At 41.4% G+C, this 24,822-nt stretch overlaps 1 protein-coding gene across 2 annotated transcripts in view; it reads right to left on the minus strand.

Annotated features, from left to right (window-relative positions):
* Positions 1–2,455: 2,455 nt before the first annotated feature.
* The window catches only part of RAPGEF5 (Rap guanine nucleotide exchange factor 5), a 162,570-nt gene continuing 140,203 nt past the window's right edge, over positions 2,456–24,822 (minus strand). For both annotated transcript variants that reach the window (XM_063324995.1, XM_063324996.1), the window contains 7 exons: positions 23,512–23,690; positions 20,096–20,186; positions 17,310–17,360; positions 16,099–16,186; positions 12,682–12,746; positions 8,063–8,117; positions 2,456–4,742 (listed from right to left, as the gene is read on the minus strand). In XM_063324995.1, coding sequence (XP_063181065.1) covers positions 4,624–4,742; positions 8,063–8,117; positions 12,682–12,746; positions 16,099–16,186; positions 17,310–17,360; positions 20,096–20,186; positions 23,512–23,690 — 648 coding nt within the window. In that variant the 3' untranslated portion in view covers positions 2,456–4,623. The remainder of the gene's footprint in view (positions 4,743–8,062; positions 8,118–12,681; positions 12,747–16,098; positions 16,187–17,309; positions 17,361–20,095; positions 20,187–23,511; positions 23,691–24,822) is intronic.

Here is a 24,822-nt window from a genome sequence, read left to right on the forward strand (position 1 = left end):
GAAGTAATCCAGCTAACTAACTGCAACAGGTTAGGAGATATCCCCAGGTCTCCTGGGCTACATGTGGGGAGCAATGACCTCCAGTGAAGGGAGAGTCATGAACAGCTGGGAATGTAAATTCTTTGGCGTGCACAGCCGGATCTGGAAAAGGATGTCTGGCTGTAAAGTATCTTTAAACATCATTATAGAGCTGTGTCAACAATTTGGGCTTGGACTGTTTTAATTATCCCAGTTAAAATTCACCCTACCCGTATATTAACACTGGCACAAACACTTTGTAGGTCAGGCTTAAGACTATTTAAGGTGCAGGCACTTAGAGGATTAAGTGCTGCCTATTTGTAAAGCACTTTGAACAGACATCACGCCGTAAGTACCGAGGATTATTTCTGCGTGAAATAGCCAGGTTTGGCTTAGTGGTTCACAGGGTTTGCAAGTGGAAAGGGTAGAAGGACAGGACAAGCCTCGCTCAGCTGCATTACAGCACACTCGCAGCCCATCATGGACTCTGCCTTCCCCGCTGCAGACCAGCCGAGAGGAGGGAGAGGAAACCGCACCGGCAGGGATGCCTGATGACAGGGGAAAGCACTGGCTGTCCTCAGTAAGAGGATCAAGTGCTGATAAGGAGACTCCAGAGGATATGAAGATAGATTTACTCCTCCCCTCTCCCACAGGGACTTCTCACGGTGGCTCCAGGCCCCTCTTAGACTGTGCTGTGATGATAAGGCACAGCTGAGACCCCATTAACATCACCCCTGCTTCTGAAACTGCCTGGGATACATCAGTACCAGAAAATCCCACTGACCAGAGAGGAATAGGTTTGGGCTCCTGAGCCTCTAACCAGGCGCACGCTGGTCTGCATCCACCTCACAAACGTGACAAGGGTTTGCGGAACCGAATGACTGGAAGTATGAGTGCAAAATATTCCAGTTGTTAGGAACAAAAAGTACATGTGATAGGCATGAAGGCACAGAGCCCAGGCTTCATTAAGGTAGTTTTTATATTTTGAAAAGCGATATTAAAAAACACTGGAAAATGCAAGGTAAATGTAACAGTTGCTTCTACAAGTTTTAACCTTGTATTGCTTGGCCATTTAGACATATAAATTATTGCTTACTAGCTCTCATAAATACACAACACAATAATATGTACAGAGGCAGACAAGCATGAAATATGAAAAGGAAAACATTGGCAACATTGATTCTGGTAAATCAGATTATTTCATACATACCAGATCTCGTAACGGTGGATAACTACTAGCTGTAGTCCCTGAGAAGTTAGGCAAATACCTTGATTTGGGGTTTTCCATTTTATTAGTTTTAATGCAAGCTGACAGCATTACAGCACTCAGAGAGAACGGTACAGGCAGGTGTTCTTACCTCAGCTCATTGACTTCATCCCAGTATTTTTAACAGTGTAATAAGATGGCAATAAATAGAATATGCAAATAAATATTACTCTGCTAAAATGTTTAGTATTTACATCTTTCTTTGTAATTTTACAGCAGCGTATGTCTTACTATTCCTGATAACACCATTTTTTTTTGCCACTGTCATGCAAATGTAATTTATGTCTATCTGAGACGGGCTGGAATCAAAAAGATGTGTCATAGAAACATCTAAATTTGATGCAACAAAATCCCACATCAAAGAGGTATAAAGTGACCCAGCTTCTTCCTTTGTGTTGTCTAATTACTCCTCCTAGCTACTGAAGAAAATACGCAGAGGTGTGACTGTGATAAACTGAACTTACAAGATTCGTGGATTTTTATTCTATGTAACATAATTGCTGTATTGAAGGATTTTTAAAAAGTCACACAATATCACCAGTGCTGGACCCTGGCAGAGGCTGTGTAGCGTCCCCCTCTCTTTCACAGAGTTTGCTTCTCGTTCTCCTCCCAACCACCACACCTTCAAACTGCTTGCCAGTCCGCAGCCCAGCTCTGCAATACTTCACCTCTTGAACGAAGACTCTGATGGGCCTTTTTTTATTAGGCATATTAGCTATATGGATTTGGACTATTTGCCTTTGCGTTATGGTAACAGTTACAATATCCGTATTTTCAACATGAAATTGATGCATCCAAGTTGGCCCCTCCGACCAGACATTTATATCCTAATTATACAGGCCACCATGAAAAGTTGTTTGTAAAGTTCTAAACAGTAGTCTAATTAGCCGTGACACAGACAACGAGGTTAACGCTGGCTACGTGCCTTCAGACTGAGTTTATGTCAGCTGCAAGGGGCAGACAACACCTGATTTAGTATAAAGTTACAGCGGTGCAGAGAGCCAATACCTCAGCTAGCTTGAAGCCTACTGGTACAAGTTAACGCATCCATTTACTTCAACCACATTGAACTGGCAGAGGAGCCTTCGAGGTGGCTCTAGCATTCTCTCAAATCAAAGCCTGTGCACAGAGCCATCTTTCTTCTTCTGTTTTTTGTTTTGTTTTGTTTGATTGTTTGTTTGTTTCTGTCTTTTGCCCCCTTCTTTAATTTCCTTGTCTTTTATTCTCCTCTGGCACTGCTGCTGCTTCAGCAGCAGCAACTACCAAAACTATCACAGAGCCAAATGCAGTGAACTGAGAAACAGCCCCACTTTCTCATCCTGAATACTTTCTTACGCTCCCTCTCCCACAGATGTCAGGAGAACAGCTTGTGGACTAGAGTGTTAACACCACATGAGCTAAATTTAGCATGCAGGCTGGTAAAATAATGCCACAGTAAAAAAAGATTTCACAAGGGGGAGCTCAAAACCCAGCAAAGCACCCAGGTGATGCGGCTAGGGTGGGGATGCGGGGAATGCTGTAGCCAGAGGGAGAACTGCAATAACGCAAGCAGCAAATTGTATCTGGTTTGTGTTCTTACACTGCCAAAAGGAGCCCACCGCAGCTAGTATCCTCATCTGAACAGTTTTGGTCTGTTTGCACAAAAGAGTTATTTACAATATGTGCAGTCACATCTACAGAAGAACATAGGAAATTTTTACTCCATGGCCAGCAAGAGTTTATTTTTTTTTCTTTTTACTGGGTAAAAAGAAGATTTTTTTTTCTTAAAAAAAAAAAAATCATATAGCATTTGATAATAACAAAGTACAAGCAAATACATTTCTGAAACATCTGTTTCCTTTACAATAGATCTATACAATATTTCACAGATGGGAAAACCGAATGCAGTCTACAGATTCCCCCACAGACTACTTGTTAAAGCTGCTTTTTTAAAAATCCCTTTAAACCAGAGATAACACAATGATGAAGAGCATGCTACTTCAGTATTCCCACATTTCAGGAAAGGAGCATTCTCTTGGAAGTCTTCCTCACGTGGGAAACATGGGATAGAGATGGGCAAGCAATGCAATGTACCCTCCCTGCTCTGCAAAGGGACTGTTACCTCGAGCCAGCGTACAAACACGTGCCAGACTGTGCAGCACACTGCACGTTGCCCGTGGCATTCGCTAGATTATTTCAGGGCAACTTCTTAGCACTGAAAACCAGAGCCACGGTGATGGCGGTGCTTAGATGTAGGTCAACTGTAGACAAGACTTTAAAAGCGCTGCCTCAGTACATGCTGAGTAGTAGTACTTGTTGCTACATGAAAATTGGCCTGGAGAGGAGTGTGAGTGGGACAGTAGCAGTAAAGGGCCCCTGATGCTGTAAGCTGGTGTGTATGCAGGTAATTACAGTGGTACCCGATAAGGTGTACCCTTCTGTTCTTTAAAAACTAGAAGCGTGTGCAAGTTAGGTGAAGTTTTACCTGCTGAAACAGTATTTCCAGGAGGTGAGTTAGGAATGTGGGTGGATCTAGGCATTGCATTACACCAAGGAGGCTGTAATCCAAGCAGAAAACACAGCTCCTACTATAATAATTTATAACACATTAACGGCAGGAGCTGGTGCTGAATCTAAGATAACTGAAAAGAAAGAAAATAACATGTTTTCAGTGTACAAACAATTGTGTCCGTAAATTGCAACAAAAGTGGATTGGCTCTTACAGTGTGTTTTATAAAGCAGATTCTTAAGGGACCATAACAGCGTGAACTGTTTACTGCTGACCTCCACATCACGACGCACTTTTGAGTTTCGTCTGGTGCCCTGTCTTTTTATATTCCTGTTCTTGGTTGTCCCCACTTAGCTCAAGTACGATGCTCCAGTGGACTCAGGGGAGCTGCACGGATTGCACAGTATTTTTGGCAACAATACTTTGGCAGCCTTGAACTGGTGGTGAGCTGAATGCGGTGAACTGAGCTTCAATCCCCTTGCGGCATGTTGCTTGCTGAAATGTTTTGCTGCGGTGACACGACGATTCCTTTCATTCTAATATTGGCAGAATCTGCATTGAAAGCTACACTGGACCAAACAATATTTTCACAGAAACCAAGCTCCTGAGCTCAAAGGATGCTGCTCCGCTCCCTCCTGTCCTGGTGACCAGTGGGGATGGCACCAAGCTTGCCCTGCGACTCTGTGAGCAGCTCCTTTGCTGGCTCGTGCCTGATTTTCCTGCGCATGTTGTGTTGAGCTACTGATAAAACTCAGTAAACTGTTCTTATATAGGGAAGCAACATGCTTGGCATAAACATTCACTTAATTCAAAGTGCTGCAGTTACAAGGTTATATGAAGCTGTGTACGCTCACACTCGCGGCTCTATCCTGTGAGAAAGCTCAAACAGAGCTTGTTGGTTGTCGATGACATGCAGGTGATGGACGTATGGCTTCAGCTCATGATGCTCTTTCGAAGGAACTTCATTGCCTGCAAGACAGGAGAAAGGGGATGGATCAGAAAGCCATGCCTTGCCTGCTCCTCTGCCCTATGTGTTACCAAGTCCCTGGTGTGCCAACATGTCACAAAAAAGACGGCCAGTGATCCAAAGGACTTGCTGTTTAAGTGCAATGCATGAGCTAACAGCTACATACAGAAAAGGGGAGAAGAAAGAAGGCGGCAAGGCTGGGCAGCCAGCATGCACAAAGGAGGGACAAGTGGATGGCAAGAAGCTGACTCTTCCCAAGCGGAAGATTTACTCCTGCCGGCAGTACAGGCAGTCTGTCCCCTGGAAGGGTGGTTCAAGGTTTCCTTTGTGTTGCTCTGGCAGCACAACGGGACCTTGAGCAGGCGTGGGCGACCCAGCCTGTAACTTTTAAACAACCTTAACACAAGTACACAAGACAGCAGGCCCCGGATCATTTCCTTCAGAGCAGGTGAAAGGTGTCAGCGCAGCAGACAGATACAAAAGCTCTTCAAAGCTGCTCTGACAGGCCCCCGCGTTTTGATCTGTTATGCTTTTGATTTCTGATCTAGTAACAGAGACAAGAGTCATGCTGTCATTTCACGGGGGTTTACACGGCAAGAGGAATTAGCTGTGTAACAGACAAATTGAAGGGTGGCCTGAATAGCAGATGTTTTCTGTTACAAGCTTTACGCCTGACGTTGGCTTGTGGGAACTCGCCGCCTGTGAAACACTCCAGTGTGGCTGGTGACCAGAAGTGGAAAAGGAAAAGCTAAGCCCATGGCCACGACACCCATCAAGACAGGCAGAGAAAGCAACGAGATATGTTCCTCACACGCTGCTGACTGCTGACAAACGAGACAAACTAGTCCATGTCCTCAAGGAATTTTTAATAACATTACCATAAATTAAAAAAGAAAACCCCTCAAAATTCCCCGAACCAATCAGCTTAACTCGCACGCTCCCTCCCTCTCCTTTGTTTCATGATCATCCTTTTCTCCACGCTCTCCAGCTACATGAGAAGCTTTCCAGGAACCGACCATCCCACTTGTTTCTCAAGAGCGCTGTACGACGCTGGGTAGGTGAGGTGGGATGTCAATGCATGTGGCTGCTAACGGGGCTCCAGGGCAGCCGTTTTTAGGAGCTATTTCTGAGCAGCTATCTAACTTGAGAAATGTGGGAGAGAACAGGACAACATGATAAATTTGTGTCAGGATACAGAGATGACCTTTTTGTTCTGAAGGAATAGGATCCCAGCAACTACTGGAAAACATTTGTATTTCTCATTAACACCTGAAATGATATTTTTTTTGAATTTTGTTATTTTCTCAGGCTGCCTTGCCTGGTTTTGGAAATGCTATTATTTGTTTTCAGGATTTAGGATATAAAAGTATTATTTCCATTAAAAAGGCATTTCAGTCTTGCTTGGAAGCTAACCAGTTTCCAATCCAGAAAGACTTTGGCCTGCAAGGTTAATACACATGATACACTTCATAAACAATAATATTCCTTGCTTAGTTTTGTTTGAATTCTTTCCTACAGTGAGACGCCTGCTGCTCTTAGGCCAATCTGAGAATTGATGCAGTAGAAAGATTCACATTCCTGAGAGCAAAATAAGCCCACTAGAAAAGGAAACTGTCCATAAAGTCTCAATAAATATTCAGTGAATTCATTTCATGCCTAAACGAATTTAAGAAGAAAAAAAAAGTGCCTACAGGGATGTCTGTATAAGCTGCTTTTTAAATGCCAGCTTCACAATAAATCAAGTCTGTGGTAAAATAAAGTAACAATCATGTACTTCAAACTACCAGATTATATGATAAATCTCAGGTATTAACCTTGGATTTATGTTGCAACACTTAAAAAACCACTTGGAAAAAAAAGGGAAAGAGATGAAAGATTTGCAGAGAAGCTGCAAAAAAATTTACATCATTAAAAGGATCCAATGCTACATTTTATAACACCAAATAAGAGACATTCTAACTTACAGAGGCATGGTTTGGATTAATCAGTATTTCCTTCAGTAACTGGTTTAACAGAATAAAAACAAAAGGCACGTCCTTTTCCCTCTCCTCCTCTCCCTCTCTTATATATATATATATATATATATATATATAATAAAATAACACAAGAACCATAGTACTGACCAGCCTTTGTTTAAAAAAACCTGTACATACACATGGTAATTCTACAGAACAAATGTTCAGCAAAGCTCTTAACAGTACCTATCATTCTCTAAGGTACATGTATTTATATACAAAATTATTATTATTCTTTCTGCCAGAGTCCATGCTGATGGCTGCTGAAAATTCAGCTAGAAAAAACCAAATTATTCAAACTCTTTTTTCCCCAAGGCTGCAGCACAGTTCTGAACTTCTCTTTGGAAAAGAGGTTTCAGTGGCCTCGATAAATGACATGTTTAGCGGGTTTGGCTTAAAAACTAACCACTTCCTAAAGTAGTGTTGTGCTTGTCCCCTTCCTGTATTTAACCTCTCTGCAGAGAAGGAGAAATGCTGAGAAGGAGAAAAACAAGGTTTCTCCTCTGTGAGCAGCAGAACAAAGTGAGCTGGGGTCTTCTGGCATGGTCTCTTAGGGTTGGATTCTCTGGTGGCTGATAAGGTGGAAACACACAGAAAAAGTCTTTTGTGCAGCTGAGGGACTCGTGACCGTTCCCATCTGCGTAGATCTTCCAGTGTCTGAAGCAGGCAGAGCTCTATTTGCAGGCTTCCCCTAGCAGAGGTACTACCACAACCCCCTCCTTTCTACCTAGTTAACTACTTTCATGAAACCCAGAGGATCTTAGTATCTTGAAGACTTCTACAATTTTGTGAAATGTCCTTAAGAACCCAAAATAAGCAAACAATTGCTCTTGGTGAAAAGCCAAGAGAAAAGCCAGTGTGATGAATACCATCTTTTAGCTACTGGAAGCCAAGACAGCTGTGAATCCACTACCAAAACACAGGGACAAAGCGGGAGACTGACGTAACTTGGTTATAGCTGGGCAAGTGGGAAACAGCAGCGTATATCAGAGACCTCTTATTAAGTGCAGCTGGCACAGATCTTACATAGTATTTTGAAGAGGTGATAATTTTTGCAGAAAAATAATTTATGAAAAAATTTAGGAACTGTTTCTGCAAACATTTTGTAAATTAAAAATTCATCCAACTGTGGTTTCCGCTGTGTTGACCATCCCACAACGTTGCCCCCTCTTGCCAATTGGTTAAATAATTGTTGTCCACGTTTTGCTGCTGTAGTAAACCTGAGCGAGTGGAAAGAAAGCAGAAAAAAACCCCAAAACCTCAAGGCTGAGCAAAGGCAAAATAAGTAGCGAATTTTGGCTACTCACCAAACTGGTTATTTCTGCAATGTCTCAATGACCGAACAGTATCTGCAATCATGTGCTGCAAAGACAAGATATAAAACATCAGTGCCAAAAATCTGAGATGGATTCTGTCATTAGAAAACCCTGAAAAAATCTCCTTGCCCTACACTGTACAGCAAAAAGCAACAGTAGTAAGGTAGAAAATGAAGACAGCAGGAGAGAGACTTTGCTCTTCGCCTTAGTGATAACATATGATGAAACAGGGTTAGTCTAAAAGGTCCTTATTGATATCACACAGATTAAATGAGAACAACTCCCTAAGAGCTCATGGAAAGTGCTAATGAAAACCAGCCAAACAGTTGCTTATTTTCATTCCTGTGACTTTTATTAAACTGAAAACCAGCAGCAGGGAAATCCTATGGACTGGGTGGATGCTTCTGGCTTCAACCCCCAGCTTCAGCGCATTATCCAGGGCATTCGCTAGTCTGCAACCTCTCCTCCTCTCTCCACATGTTGTCTAATTAGACTGTAAGCCCCTTTGTGGCACAGACTACGCCTCAGTGTATAGCTGTATAATGCTTAGCACAATCAGGCACCAGTATCAGCTAGGCCGTTTTCTGCAGGACGATAACCAACCCAAAACTGCCAGCCCATAGCCTAAACGCTGCAGAGCAAGCACCCTGACGTCTCTGCAGACACATACCAAATAAGACTATACTGTAGCTATACTATTTTAAGAAAAGCTTGGATATTGGACGTTCACTTAGATTAGGCAGAGGAAATAAGAGGTTTAAGTTTGGTTTCTCATTCAGGCTTGGGTCTTCAACTTATGAAAACTGGAATCGTTCACTATAAATCAGTGGAGTGTACTCATTTTTGCTACATGTCGCCCATAAAATTCTTGAGGCATCACTTTTTTCTTTTTATTTGACTGCTTCTGTGGCAACTCTTCACCAAATCTAGTAATTAATTTAAGCAAATTGCAGTTAGCAGGAACGATATAATAGCTCATGCAAACAGTGGATGCTCTTCTCACATGTCCCTCAAAACCAATCAGAGGCGGAAAGGATTAACTGTCTCAGGCAGAGTATGTTTAAGACTAGAATGACGCAGAACAGCTCATCTCTCAACACCCTGGGAGTGGCTTACAAGGCTCCTCCACAGAAAAGCTTATCACAAGAGCATGTTTAATGGAAACTTCATGTTCCTTTCATCAGTGAATCAAAATAATTTTTCTTGTTACCCGCTGTCCTTCATTTGCCACGAAATCACGCAATCTCTTGTGCTGATGTCCTTGCACTGATTCTAATGAAGTTCTAATGAGATGATCTAGATTTCATGATGAATAGTGTGAGTACTGGGAGAGCTACAACTTCCACCAGTGCTGCTGCCGTGATGTTTTCCAGCTGATACCCTTTGCATTTGGCTTATAGAAGTAAGAGAGACCCCACTATCACACACACTGTCATTCTTTGCTGTTTCTCCTTTGTAGTCAGTCATTGTGGGGGTCCATCCCAAAACAGGCTTCTGAAAGTGATGTTCTGGTAATGGAAGAACTTCCTCGTGTAACACCGTCTTAAAGCAGAATCTCAAATCTCCCAGCTTTAGTAGCCTAATCAGGCATTTCTCTCTGTCTGTTTTCAGCTCTCTGGGATCCAATTGTAATACAGAAAATCAGCCAGTTCATCTGCAAAGCAAATGCTATTTTCCTGACTGTTTAAGCAGGTGCTTGCATACCATTAGTGTGATGAGTAATACATATTTCTCATGGCCTTTCAGCCTACCAGCTACCTAGGATCATTAGCACTCATTTAACTGAGTATAGCAAAAACTCAAGCTTGGGAGTTGCACAGATACTTGGGGGCTGGGGTTTGAGAACCTTCAGCTCCATGTACGTGGTCCTTACAGCTGAAGGCACTAGGTAAGAAGGCATTATCACAAACGGTAATGGCCATTGACCTGTATTAGAGTTTGCTGGAGTGTGGCTAAGACATGTCATTGCTAAGATTTGGGTGATGGCTGACTGGAGAAAAAAACCTGAAGAAGCCACATTTCAGTGAAGCAGCTCAGTAATCCCATGGAAATACCTTGAGATGCAACAGGATAAGACCATATTTTCATTTACTCCTTCAGATTTAGTTGAGGAAGTGGGTATGGTACTAAAAATCGATCTAATACTATTCTAGACCAGAGTTTACCCAACATGGAGTTAAATAAACCACTGCAATCCCTTCAATTTTTGCTAAAACTAGGCAACATTCCTGAGACAAAAGATTGTTTCATTTTCTTCTCTTTGCAAATTCCCTTTTTTATATTTTGAATTAACTTTGTCTTCACCGCAATCACGTCATGTCAAATCAAGTTCAGTCACAGTAGGATTGTTGAGGCCACGATGGTCTAGGAATATAAAAGAAGAAGGGATTGCAGAGAGAGAGAATATCTTTTATTAAACAAACTGATATAGTTGGAAAAAACAATGGTTCAGGCTGATAAGTCCTCCTTCAGGTGAGATGTTTAATGAAGAAATGAAATATTTCAAAATACTAATCCAAATGGAGACATGAGAAACCATCTTTGCTTTGAAATTTGTAAGTAGAAATTCTATGCATTTGTGACAGTGAGTAAATTCCTTCCCCAAAGCAGTAATCTGCTATGGTACAATAATTTTTTTCTTCTTTTTCTGCAACAGCAAATTTGCGTGTGAGGTTCAGTGCCTTGATCCAAACCAAGCAGGAGTCAATGTCAATCCTAATTTTTCTCAGCAGAGGTCAGAAAGTGCTCAGCACGGTATGTAAGACCAAGACAGACATTCTTCCTTGGGACAAAGCCCTTATAATTAGAAAAGAAACATGAACTGATGCGATGCATCTTCTTAGTAAGTTCGTGCCTATTGACTACATACCTTAGCATCCAAACGAACCCGTGTAATATGCCTACTGCCTGAGTTTCCACTACACTCATTTAAATCTCTCCTAAGCTCCCACTTCCTAAGCTTGCAATATCGCCTGCATTCATATGTACACAGGGCTCCATGAGACAGCACAGTTCCCGAGGGTGTGATCCGACTACTAATTTGGAGGAAGTGTCAGTTTGAACAACCCTCCCACCACCGCCATCACCTCAGACTCCCCCCCCCCATTTAAAATGCCCATTATCCATTTGCATGGAAAAGGTGAAATCCTGGCTGACTGAAGTCAATTAGCAAAGCTCCCACTGCCTCTGGAGACACAATGGTGACAGAAAGGATGGGAAATCTCACCCAGCAAGCCCAGCATACATTAAACATATACATGATTAAACAACAAACACAGAAACAAACTAACAAGGTCTGGCTAAGACTGGAACAAGAATCAAATCCTACATATTCACTAAATAAATATATGGGCCAGTTGGGGGATTTTAGCAACAATCATTGTGCATCAAGGGCTAGTTTAATTTACATGTTAATTGGATGTACTTCCAGGAGGCAATGAAGAAGAACATGCTAATGAGTTTTATGCAAACACCTAAAGGTCAAACAGTTAATGGACTTGGGACAAGAAAACCTTTCATTAAATGCAAATCAGCGTTCTTGTAAACTCTGCAACAAGAAAAGGTACAGAAATCAAATAGAAAACACAAAAAGAGGAGCTCAGGTTCAAAAGTCAAGGTCTACATCTGCTTGCAAGTTGAAAGACAACATGCATTACGATGGGGTATGAAAATAAGTCCAACATCTGGTTCATGAATAACTCCATGGTTCCACGTTAATTCTCAAACAAGTGTAAACACACGGAGAAAAAAGTTGGTAACAATTCACCAGGCACAGCCATCTGCACTAACAGTCCCATGGCACATCTAGAGCAACTGGGAAGAACATTTTGGTTTCTTGATCAAATACTCCAGGCCAGCAAAAAGAATCAAAGTTTCTCCACTCCACCACTCTTCAGATATATAAACTGTGGCTTTCAGTGCTACGAAAATGTTATCAACAAAGAAATGAAATATGCAAATCAGAGAAATCAAGCCTCTATCAGTAATATCATGCCAGAGTAGATGTCATAGGATGTCTAGAGTAGATGTGGCCGAAGACACAATGTCAGTAAGTGCCCTTCTACATAAAATAGTCCCCTTTTACATAGTATAGTGGTATTTACAATCAGTTTAATTCATATTTCAGGCATTATTTTCTTCATCATCTAACCTATATAAAAAGTTTGATTTTCATTTGAGATCCCTCAAATTAGCATACCACTGGCAAGTGATAAACTGGAGAAACCTTTTCTTTGGTGCCTTGAGAAAAAACAGAAAACACAATTCAGAGAAAGCTGAAGCAGGAGAACTTAACTGAGGAGAAACAGTCCACGAGGTGGTGCAAAGGAGAGAAAACTGAGTGGACTGTGTGGCGCCAATACTGGCCATCACTGGTTTAGCCATTTTACACAGAAGCGGGGGGAGGAAGGAGTGAGAAGAGAGAGAAGCAGAGGAAAGGGGCAGAGGAGATAAACTGTTGGCCGTTTCATCCTGTTTGCTCTTTTTTGCCCCTGTTTATTTCTTCCTGATTCAGCCAGAAGAAAACCTTTTAGTCTTACAAGATAAGGAGAGGAAAGGAAAGGAAAGAATGTGAGTCTCTCTGCGAAACAGGAAAAACAAAATTAGCTTACCAGCTTTTCAAAATTAACAAGGTTATCCAGAAAAGTTTTATTTCCTTCGTGAATGAATGTGACATCTGAAAAAAAAATAAAGGAAAAAGAATTACTTTTCATGCCTTTGTTGTTTAGTACAAAGAAATAAAATGACTAAACAGCAACAAAAAGAAAAAATAGGCAAGCATCCCATTAAGGACTGACACAATACCTTGTAACAGTGGAACAAAAGCCTGGTATAATGATGACATGCAGAGATATTAGATAACAACACTACGTACACATCGTAACAAGAGGATTTTCAAGTGGGAGGATGGATTTCTTATTAAACCTGGTCTGTGTTACTTCTGGGGTGCATATCATACAGAGGGTGGCCGGGAGCAGGATGGGGCATCCGGAGGGATGGCCCTGCATGGCATGCCTGATCTCCGCACCCTGCGGCACAAATCTGGCCACGCTGCCCATGGCTGTGCCAGGGCTGGGGCTGGCCAGTCCCTCAGCCCAGAGCTCCATGTGGGCAGAGTTACCAGATGCTGGACTTCGGCTCTGACACCCCTTCGTCTCTCTCTGCGGGACACAATGACTCTGAAGGCCCCCGCAGGGATGCAGTGGCCAGCCAGAGACATTAAACACAAGCCACCAAACTGAAGTTCAAAGCCTTGAAGTAAGTATTATGGCCAGGGAAAAACACTTTTATACAGCATTCTTGGAGAGAATTTGCAAAGGCAACAAAAAGGTCAGTGAGAGGAAAAGGAAAAGGTCTATATTTGGCTCCAGGAAGGGAACTGAACACAGTGTAATGAACTGGAGAGAGGGGAATATCAAGCGAAAGAAATGTTGCCAAGATAAGATTACAATTACAACAGTAACTTGAGGTAATTTTCTCCATTTTTCTGATGCATATTAGGACACAAAGCAAGACCTATCTCTTGGTCACGAAGTACCAAGGACATGGACAGATTTCCTTGTGGGGAGTGAAGTTCTGCCTCTGACAGGGCATCCTCTGGGTCACTGGAAATCCTAGCAGGAGCACCACCACCATGCCCCTACCAGCTCTCTCCTGGATGCATGGGTAGCCAGGGGTACCAGGAGGAGAATAGCACTCTCTTTGTAATGACTATTTAGAATCACAGAATTGTTAGGGTTGGAAGGGACCTTAAAGATCATCTAGTTCCAATCCCCCTGCCATGGGCAGGGACACCTCCCACTACAGCAGGTTGCTCAGAGCCCCATCCAGCCTGGCCTTAAAAACTTCCAGGGATGGGGCTACCACCACCTCGCAGCATGACGCAGCACTCCGATACCACTGCTTCTTAAAAGCCACAGCCGTGTCTGCCAGTAGGCAAATGGCACACAGTAAAGGGGCAATATCTCTCTCAGCAGAAGCGCCATCCTCTAACCCACCAATCTAACTGTGCATCTCAGCATTTCTCCTGTGCTCATCTCTAGGTAGGTCTCCTATGATGCCCACTTGGTCCCCCTCGTTTCAAAGGATTTTAAGACTGGGAACCTGCAGCTGCACTTGGTCCCCCTCGTTTCAAAGGATTTTAAGACTGGGAACCTGCAGCTGATGCTGGGGGGTGCTTTGTCACACCCCACCCCGCTTCATCCTCCCCCAAAACAGCCAACCTGATTTATTTCCTTGTGTTTCACAGACTCGCTCTGTGCCCGAGGGGCATTCTGTAATTGCTTAGAATGGAAACGTTAACGGCTTCACATGCTGCCTCTGGGCAGCATCCTAAAAATCAGGGGGAAAGGAGGGAGAGGGACCACCTACACCTCCTCTGCTGGGCTGCTTTGGGGCACCCAGGGAAAGGACATGACTTCAGGACACAGGCATTACTTGTCTCTATATGAATGCAGTTAAAAGCCGTCCGTCAATTCTAATGAAAAACTCATACTGGAAGCAGAAATTTCCACGCAGCTTTTTAAGTTAATGACAGCAGTGTGTATATCTCTGAGGTGGAAGGAACAGAAATTTGCTTTGCAGCCAACAACTGAGAGTCTAGATAAATTCAGTGGACCAGAAAATTGCATCTGAGCTATGCTGTAAGGGCACATCACAGTATTTTATTACATATTTGAAAAATCTGCCTGATTTTCAAAAGCTGCGTCTGTGTGCTGTAAGAGCGCTCTGCATTTAAATTTAATTAACTTTAAAAGGACACTCTATTTTTCATAATTAGAAAAAGTTTATTAATGATTTTCAGTTTTTTCTTGAAACTACTTGTGTTCCTTGTGTGTTGAAATACAGTAATTTGTTGAGTTACTAATGATTTCTATGCTATCAATGCTTATTTTGTTGGTCTTGGAAATACCGTTAATACAAACATGCTTGACATGGAATAAAGTTCTATGTACTGTGCAATACTTTGGGAATTACCAACCTGGGCAACACCTCCTTATGGATCACTGTACTGAAGAAGACTGCTGTGTTATTTTGCAAAGCCTCCTTGCTATCTCCAATACATTTTACAGATACGAATGCTGCTTACGTGCTTGTTCTTTTACACCATATTGTAGTGGTATGCAAACATCATTGCTACGAGTTACTCTTTTATGTTTGCTGCCTTTGTAGGCAAGACATACTCAAGAGCACTTAAAAAATATTGATTTTGAAGCCTTGATAATTGTATCCATCTGAATTAATGCAAACTCCTTTGATATGTGCAAAGAGGGGAAGTGCCTGATGGCTCCCAAACTGTCACCGACTGATCTAGAGAAGAACTGTCTTCAAACAGTTTAAACTCGTAGCAGCAGTAGCAGGTTGGAATAAACAGCCTAAAGAGAACACTTATGGAATACAGGAATACTCAAATGAATTTGCCATGTTCAAAGACAAGGCAGTTAATAATTAATGACTCCGAGACAATGGAATATTTTAAATACCTGCCACTTAATTAGCTGCCCAGCTCACTGCGTTAAGCAAGTAGTTGTATTTTGTTTTAATTGATTTTTTTTTAAATTAATTTTTTTAATAGTAAGATTTTATTTCTCTCTTTCAGAGCTGTAAGAGACTGTCCCGTCTTCTCAGGACAGACAGACAGACAGGGCAGGTTCTGCGTTCAGGATGACACCAGGCAGGTTTAGCCCGGCGAGGCAGGGCGAGCATCTCCGACCAGCAGCGTGGCCGAGGCCGCCTGTGCCATCTCTAGGATGTGGCCAAAGAAATGGCACATTGATCTACCCACACTTGGCCGGGAAGGTACCGAAGTCTGAAAACCCGTGTGAAAACTGCCATCTTCCTCCTCTCTTAGAAGGCAGCTGTTTATTATCTAGACCAAGTGCTACCTTGTAGATGCTGCTACATCTGCCACATATTTACTGTAAGTCCACCTGAAGGAAAAATCACCTTATACTTTTTTTAATTAACTATTACAAATTTCCATACATGCACTTGCACAATGAAAAGGAGCAGCCAAACTTGAACATTACCTTTCAGAAGTAGGGGCATGAAGGGGATTTTCGGCGATTTCATTTTCTTGAATGCATCTCTGTAAGCTTTGTGATTCAGAGAAGGGTCCTACAAAGCCATTTGGGTAATAGAGAGAAAAATCAATAGGCTATAAAAACAGCAATTCTAAATCCATTACGGGCTTATGATCTGAACATGATTTAGATATAAAAGGCTTCTTCGGGAAATGAGGTAGATAAAGGTTTTCTAAGCTAGGTGACTTACTAAACTGAACAGGAAACATAAACAGTGAAAGGAACAAAACCAATTATGTTCCTCTAGATGAAGCAGTGCTAAAATGGCAGTAAGCTGCAGAATAGATTCACTGGGACTCCTCTGTAATATCCCCACAAATTTCTATTAGCAAAATCTCTTCAATTTACTATCTAGCACAAAATGTATCCCAGAATGTATTGCTGATTAATTTCTTCTTAAAAAAAAAAACAAAAAACCCAACAAAAACAAAACCAGCAAATGACCAACAAACAACAAAAGAATCCCAACAAAAACTGCTCTCGGATCAATGGAGCATATTGGAGATTTTCAAAGAAAATACGAGAGTATGTTTCAGCGGTGTTATAGAAGTAATTCAAAAAGTCATGTCAATTTCCCATATAAACGAACGCTTTTGTACACCAGTTCACACGCAATCTTGAAAACACATTAATTTATAAAGGACTCTAAGTACAGAAGCGTGACATCTGTTTAGCGCTGGATCTCATGTTCCCCGTGCCAGGCAGCGATCTCACCATGCACCCACTTCCATGACAGCCAGAGGAAACACTTGTTTATTCAGCTTTGATAATGGTGACAAAGACCCTTAGCCACGTATTTTGATATTTTTATTTTTTTTTTAAACTTCAGCTGCCCTCCTTTTCTCCTGATCTGCAGCATGTTGCTTTGGATAAAGGCTGATTAACCACCAGAGCAAACGAACAGCTTCCAAATTGATGCTGGGGAACCGGCGCTACATTTGCCTCTCTCTGCCCTTCCTCCAGCTGTCAGCCTTTTTCCTATTCATGTTTGGAGATCACCTCTGAGCTCTGGAGTGGCTGCGTGGGCTTCAGCAAATCACGGCTCTGACATGACAAGTTCCAGCTCCAGACAATGACAGGCAGCCTCCAAATAAACAGGGAAGAAGGAAGGCAGGTAAAGACAAGCAATGCCGGTTTGCTGTCAACACCGTACTTACCGTCAAACTTTCAAGTTCAGTGAAAAGTTTCTTGAACTTCCCAGGAATTTTCTGAAGTAGGGAAAAAAACAGAGGGAAAAAAAAAGTAGAATTGCTTAAAAAAAACCAAAACAACACCAACAAGAAACAAAACATAGGCAGAAAAATGCTGAGGTGTGTTTTTCCATGAGACTGCCATGTGTGAAGTGCCTGTTGTAAGTACCAACAGGCCACTTTCTCAGATAGTTAACCTCAGCTCCTCAGCTCCAAGAGCCCTAATTACAGACCATGCTCACTGCGATGCCAATGAGGCACCAGACCCTGCAGCCTCACCTCAGGGACCTGCATCTTTCTTTTACAGAAACTGCTTGTTAGCAGGTGTTTTTATTTTCTTCCCTAGCTTCCACATCTGCTGCATTTAACTTCCGTATCAAGTTAGAAGCAGTAACGCAGGCTGAGAATTCAGACATTGCGATCACATCCAGGTTAGAGCATTTGTTGTAATCAACCTTCCCTTAAAATATGAGTTCTAGAAATCAACAGGCGTAAGGCTCAGTGCTGTTTGATACACTGCACCCAGGGCTGAGCAGTGTTACTACTGGCACATGCTGGTGCCAGAGGAAGAGAACTTTCCGTAAAAAGTGATTACTCCATCTCTGGTATCCCATCCTGATCCCACCGGGAGGTACAGGAGTCACCTTCCAAGGGAGGCCAGGCACAAACTACCTTCTTGCCCCTTACGATGATAACATCTGCTCTGCTCCACAAGCATCCCCTTCCTTTTATCTCGAAGATGCTTTAATGGATTCACCTCATTATACACAAAGCAATCGTTCTTCAGTTTGAATTTTGCTGCTGGTATTTCAGACTTGAAGAATGGTGCGTGGACCTTAAAGCCTGTCTGTTTTTTCAACCATACTAGTTAGTCTAGTAAAATATATCCCTTCTTAGTACAAATCCTGTCTTCCCTTTGTCCTTAGACCCTGACAGCCACAATGACACTACCAAGAGAAAAGAGATTTAGAACAATTGATCTTAAGTGGATGTGCTGTATGATTAAAATGGTTAAATACAGAATATAGAATTGCAATTGCAAATTTTTAATATCTTCAATCAGGGAAAGTTAGGCACACTAAAACACTGCATACTGTAGAAAAAAAATTGAAGAATATGCTTGGCAGCATGCTACCTATTTAAGAATTCAAGTGCAGAGCCAATATAATTTAGTGTCTAAATGGTTCCTTAAATTTAGGTGGCTTCATTTACATGTGTAAGTAATTATAATTAATTTATAAACATTGCTCTACTTTCTAGAAGTCACATTACTAATGCAAATAACCTTCTGCTTTTGAAATTTCCAGTGCAGTAAAGTTTTACAAATAAAAAAGCATGTGACTTCATAAATATTTTACATACAGAAATGTGACATATTTACAATGATACATATGCAGATGCATTCCTTGTTCCGACAAGCAAAATATTCTGCTCTTCCTGAGAGAAGTCCACCAGCAGCCCATGGTCTCCAGAGGTCTCATCACACAGCTGCGTGTTTCTGTGTGGGAGATCTACACCATTGCCACCGGGTGCCTTTGACACAATACTTAGTCCCTTCCACTCTGCTACCAAAGCCCAGAGAAATGGGATGAAGGCAAGCCGTAAGAGCAGGCGAGGGCAAATGTTCCGTAGTGGGCAAGGCATTTTAAAGGTAGGAGAGACAATGAGTTTCTGTATCATTGTCCTCAGGTATGTATTTTTCTCTAAAATGTTTGCTTTATCTGTTATTTAAAGATAGCTCCTCCTTGCCTGTCCAAGTCCTATAAAATCCCTGCAGAAGCTGTCACTGCCCTTGTTTCTCAGCTTGCTGAAGCCACTGATATAGGCAGTGATGTTTCCATACGTATGACTTCATCTAAGGGGGAAGGCTTGGCTCTGGACAGTGTTAGATAGGTTTGTAAGTCTCTGATGGCCATTTGGTTTCAGCCCTTGATGCTCAAGAGTATCTCCAAGGCAGGAGATCACAGCTGTTCTCTGTCACTTTGTATTACAGATTCCCGTTTTTTGAGTACTGCCGACTTGTGGCACTGGGGGCATGGGGGAGGCATGAAGCTTCACCCCACTACGCTAGATCACTCCTTCCCCAATTTTTGGTTCTTCAGCAGATATAGTAAACTCGCAGAATACTAGCACTCAATAATTCACTTGGATGAAAAAAAAAATCCACGATATAAACACAGATCCCAGTGGCACCCTCATCTAAACATCCCATGCTCTCTCTAGCAACCGGTAGCTTCTTAAGCAGATAATCTCTGTTCTCCAGTATGCTCCTTATTCACCACCCATTTCCTAACTTTGTTGTATAAGATGAGCAGCTGCAAAAGAGCTGATAAAGGAGAATTAAAGAGGGTTTATTTCTACTTTGTATTTTTTTAAAATGAAATTGTTGCACAATAAGGTACAGTTTGTTTGGAGCCACCTTTATAAGACTTTCTCTTCTGACATCTACTTAAAATGCTAGGATAATTTACCTGTCTCTCTTTTTTTTTTTTTTTTTTTTTTTTTTCTTCCAGAGGGTAAGATCACCTTGCTTTGTTCTTTTTTAAAAGCTCTGGAAGGACACATTTAGTTTTATTTGAATAGCTATGTATCTATGGTTTCAAACCACAGAGAAGTTTCTCTACCAACACTCGCTCCATGTTTGGTTTCAGCATGAAAAAACAATAATTAGAAAGAAAAGATAATTCACCAGTATGCAACCTTTGTGAGAAATGGTTTGGATAGGGCCTAAAAGATACAAAGATGTGTCTTACCTCCCACGTCTGAGACAGCCGGCTGACGGATGCAGTGTTGAGACCCATAACAATAGCAAAGAATGAATTCAGATTTCTTTGGGCTTTACAGCTGTGGAATAAAAATACGAACGCTGTATTCTGATTTTTTGTACTCGGAATCAGAGATAAATGGAATGCACAGGTATCCTAGGCTACTGAGTCCCATTTCAACCCTCAGCACTAACGTACAATCATCTTCCACATAATGAACTCATTATATGTCCTCTCATGACCACCTGCAGTCTAGGTGATGGGGTCTTTAAGAAGTTTTTTAGCAAACGTTCCACGGTTTCATCAACCCTGTTGTTGGCAGGTTATTTTTTTCCTTTGCTGTCAAAAGTAATTTTCCCTTTTCAATGTTCAAGTTACTCTCAGCTGTCCTTTACCATACAGAATAACTCCTTGACCTCTATTCTTTTGTATTATAAATATTTCCATCCCCTTTTTAATCTTTTCTGTGAATTGTACATCATTGGTTCCTTCAATTTCTCTTTGTGGTCATGGCCTGCAATCTACTTTTCCATACTGTTATTATCCTTCATTGAATTCTTTGTAATTTATTTTAACTTTGCTCTCGTGCATTTCCTCCTTACCAAGGAGATGTAGTGAGACAGCGGGGAGGGAAGGAGAAACATATTTTCTGTTTTGGCTCTAAGTTCTTACACCTTTATCCTATGCAAGTATAAAACAAATATCAAATTATTTATTTGGAACAGCATCACACTTTGTCCTTGCCTTTAATTTGTCATCTATTATCACCCAATGACCTCTGTCACGGTACTGTTCTTTACAATCATGAATTTATTTCTTGAGCTCAGTATTAGCATTCTCTAGCTGAATTACTTTGCATCTATCTAAATTAAATCTTATCCTACTGTTGTTTGCACATGCCACTAGACTCCTTAGATCATTCTTTTTCTTTTCTATCCTCCAATGCATTTGCAATCCCTCATCATTTTTATTGTCTGAAAATCTGATTAATGTTCAATTTACATATCCCTATAAATTAGTTGCAGTTAGCACTGATTCCAACACAGGTCCCTATGGAATTTGCCTGATGCCTCTAATCTTTGACATTCTACTATATACGATCAGACCCTGCTTATTGCTAATCCATTAGGAAATTTGAAATCCTAAAAAGTTGAGCCCTTTTCAGATGAAAAGATTCCCCTTCCTCCTGCAGGTTCTTGAAGACCACTATAAACATACGTGTGCACGTGTGTGTGACAGTAAGAAATCCTCTTTTAAGATAATTTTAAGTATGAATGAATCCACTGCCTTCACTGGGATTTATCATCAGGGAAAAGTACGTGCCAAGGCCTTAGACTGGAAACACGCCAATCCTTGTTACAAGTTTTATAAAGCTTGCACTCATCGCTGTGAACGATCTTGAGATGACGTATTTCTCACTTCACTTCAGCTATCTTAAAGTTAATCCTAACTTTGTTGCTTAGACTCCTTTTATCATTAAAGCCAGGCAGCTCCCAAAGGTAACTCATTCCAAAACAAGAAAGGTGTCCAACACAGCCCGAATAAACTGTCGACTGGTTGGGCCCATTTCTCACAAAGAACTGTAGTGAGAAGGTACATCTTTTCCAGTCAGCCCCTGATCGGGAAGCAAGAAGGCTGCTGTTGTAATCCATTTATTCTAACCCTACATTGACCTGTTTCTGTAGCTCCTCAGGACGTTCATTTCTAACAACATCCTTATTCATTTTCTTTATTGAATCACTTGTTTTCTATTTTCAACTAGCTCATCAACAGTGGCTGGCGCAGGTATCTGTGTTTCAAATATTCTCTTTTATGCATTGACACACTTATGTAAAAGCCTTCTGTCTTCTTCAGGAGCTCCTTGACAGTGAAGCACACAGACGTTGAACATAAGATCTTAGTGTTGGTGCTTTCCTGACAAGCTGAAAGTAACAGGGGGCAGCCAGAGCTGCCCACAGCTCCCTACCTCTCTGCCTCAGTCATAAACAAAATAGCAGGGCTGCTTGGCTCGTGCCTCACGATGACAGTCTTGTGCTTGGCACACCATCCTTCCACCCTAGTTTTTCCCCTTCCATCAACTCTTCCAGAACTGATGAGATACGATAATGTCTTCTTTTATAAAGCTGCTTTTCTGATTTAAAAAAAAAAAAAAAGATCCCAAGCAAACTACACACTCACTTATTTGTGCATCCATTATTTCACCATCTACAAACTGCGACAATGGGTGCTTCTGCAATGCACAGGGACAGCCTCACTACTGTTTACTGACAACTGTATCTAGTCTCCAAAACTTTGGCTTTTCACTTAACAGAGATGGAATTAATTCAAATAGAGCAACATTTTAGTCTGGTGACAAATATATCCTATTCATACGGGACAGACATGAAATTTTCCTTGGAATGCAAATTGATGCTACTGTGATGCAAGCAAGACATATGGAACTGACCGTTTTTAATGTAATTGGACCAAACTTAGCCATTGATAAGGCAGAATATGAACATACTACTGGATACCATACGACTTGCAAACTAAATCAAATCACATTTATGAGTTACACTAGATTAGATTAGAAGAATTCATTTCAGCAAATGCACTGCTTCAGCAGAGAACAGTCCTTTCTGTGTAAGTGCCTTGCAAATTAAATCAACCCAGTCGATGAAGGAACAAATTATACATTTTCCACGAACATGCATATTCAAATATTGCAGAAAACCAACAAGTGGAGAGAGAGGCAAGGAGAGCGGTTGCACATATTTAAATTGCTCTATTCCCTTGGTTACTAAGAGTGGTTACAGAGAAAAGGACTCTCTATGTATAGTATATATTTGTATTCTGTTCCAAGGCATAGAATAAATGCCAGCACTATTTAGTAATGGTGCAAGAATAGACCATTATCTAATTAATAGACCAAATCTAATTAATGAAGAACCCCCCGTCCAATAAACAAAAAATTACTTCAGAGAGGATTGCAGGGGGCAACAGCTTACTCCAGCCAGTTTCCCCCCTAGCGGCAGGACTTTAAAGATTACAACAGAGGTTTTTTTGGTTTCCAGGTAGTCTTTGGTGGGTAACGGTGTTGCTGCTCAAATAGTTTTGTAATATGGTCCTCAGGTTACCTCTGCTCAGGAAGGAGATATCTCTGCATCATCAGGCATTTTGCGGTTGTCGCTGCAGATGCAGCGGCTAAGCTGCTAGGGAAGATTTGAGCAGCACATACTCCACCACATCTCATTTTGGACAGTGTTTGCTGCTGTTATTTATGGAATATTTTATCTAGGCACGCTTACTATTAAAACACAGGATGACAAATTAGTTTTCTTTCTTTGCTTTTTGCACCTATTTCTCTGCTCACCAAATAAAGCATGGGAAATCCGAGGATTTTTGTTGCAACTTGAGTAACTTACTGGGCAGCAATCTTGATGAACTTTTTGACTAGCTGGACACGTTTGCACAGCTGGCTGCAGAGGAGTATCTCAGTGGCAACCCAAAGCTGGACCTCATTGCATCTTTGAAGCAGAAGACTGAGATTCTCGGTGTTCTCAGCACTTCCCTGTCTGCTGAACGTGAAGTATATCAGCTCTTGCTGGAAGACATTGACAACATTATTAGGGATATAAAAACAATTAAAATGTAAATGAATTATAAATTATTTAGAAGCATGTTTTTGAAACAAGACTTGGTTACAGATGGTTATTTTTTCATTATCCATGAACCAGTCACAAATGAATCAGGGTCCAGGTCTGGCACAGAAAAGTCTAGAGGCTTATTACGGTAGGCAAGTGGCATGGAAGTCCTGCAAGATGTGCTTTTCTTGTGAGATTTCCTGCAGTACCACTTCTGGCTACAGCCAGATATAGCACATAAGCAATCTTTCTGTATTTCATCACTTCTGTTGCAGTATAAAAACGCAACTATATCAGACCATTGCAGAATCTGAAAAATTTCCATTCAAACTCCTTCCTAAAAATAGCCAAGTTTTCAGGAACAGAGGTGTGGATATCGATTTCTGGGGGGAAAAAAAAACCAACCAAACAAAACAAACCCCAAAAAAACCCAAAACCCCACCAAACTTGACCAGTCAAGTTTAAATCAACTTGACTTGATTTAAAGTGTCTAACCTGAATAAAAGAACCTGAAATTAAAAATCAAGGAAAGCACCTGATGAGAAGCAAGGGAATTTCCCATTCATTTTCTCAGAAAGACACCACGATGTTCAGTGAATGATATTTTCAAGTGACATTCTGTACTGTTATCAGCAGCTCACACCAAAACCTACTGAAGTCATTGAAACAACCCAATGGGCACTGAAGGGGGCCACTATCCCATTTTATAAAGTCTGCCCAGTATTTTTTATCTCACTGAAGTCTAACAAGAATAGTAATGTGACCATCTAAATTGCTGAAACTGCGAATTCTTTTGTGGTTAAAGGGATATCAAGGACACCTATTTGTGGAGTCCTCTATTTACTGGAACATTATTCAGTGCAAAGGACAATTTGCATATACAACATATTCACACAGTCGGTTTTTAGAGTATAATCATGCTCTTTTACTCTCTTGAGGCAAATCTCAACAAAGCCCACCAGGCATACAGGGAACACACGAGCACAGGGAAGTCACAAACCTTCGACAAATTTTTTCAGTATCAAGGATAGCAACACATTTCCCGAACCCAATTCAATGCCACCACTACTGAGAGCTGCCAAATCATGCTGT

The sequence above is a fragment of the Chroicocephalus ridibundus genome, chromosome 2, assembly GCF_963924245.1.
Source record: "Chroicocephalus ridibundus chromosome 2, bChrRid1.1, whole genome shotgun sequence".
NCBI lineage: Eukaryota > Metazoa > Chordata > Aves > Charadriiformes > Laridae > Chroicocephalus > Chroicocephalus ridibundus.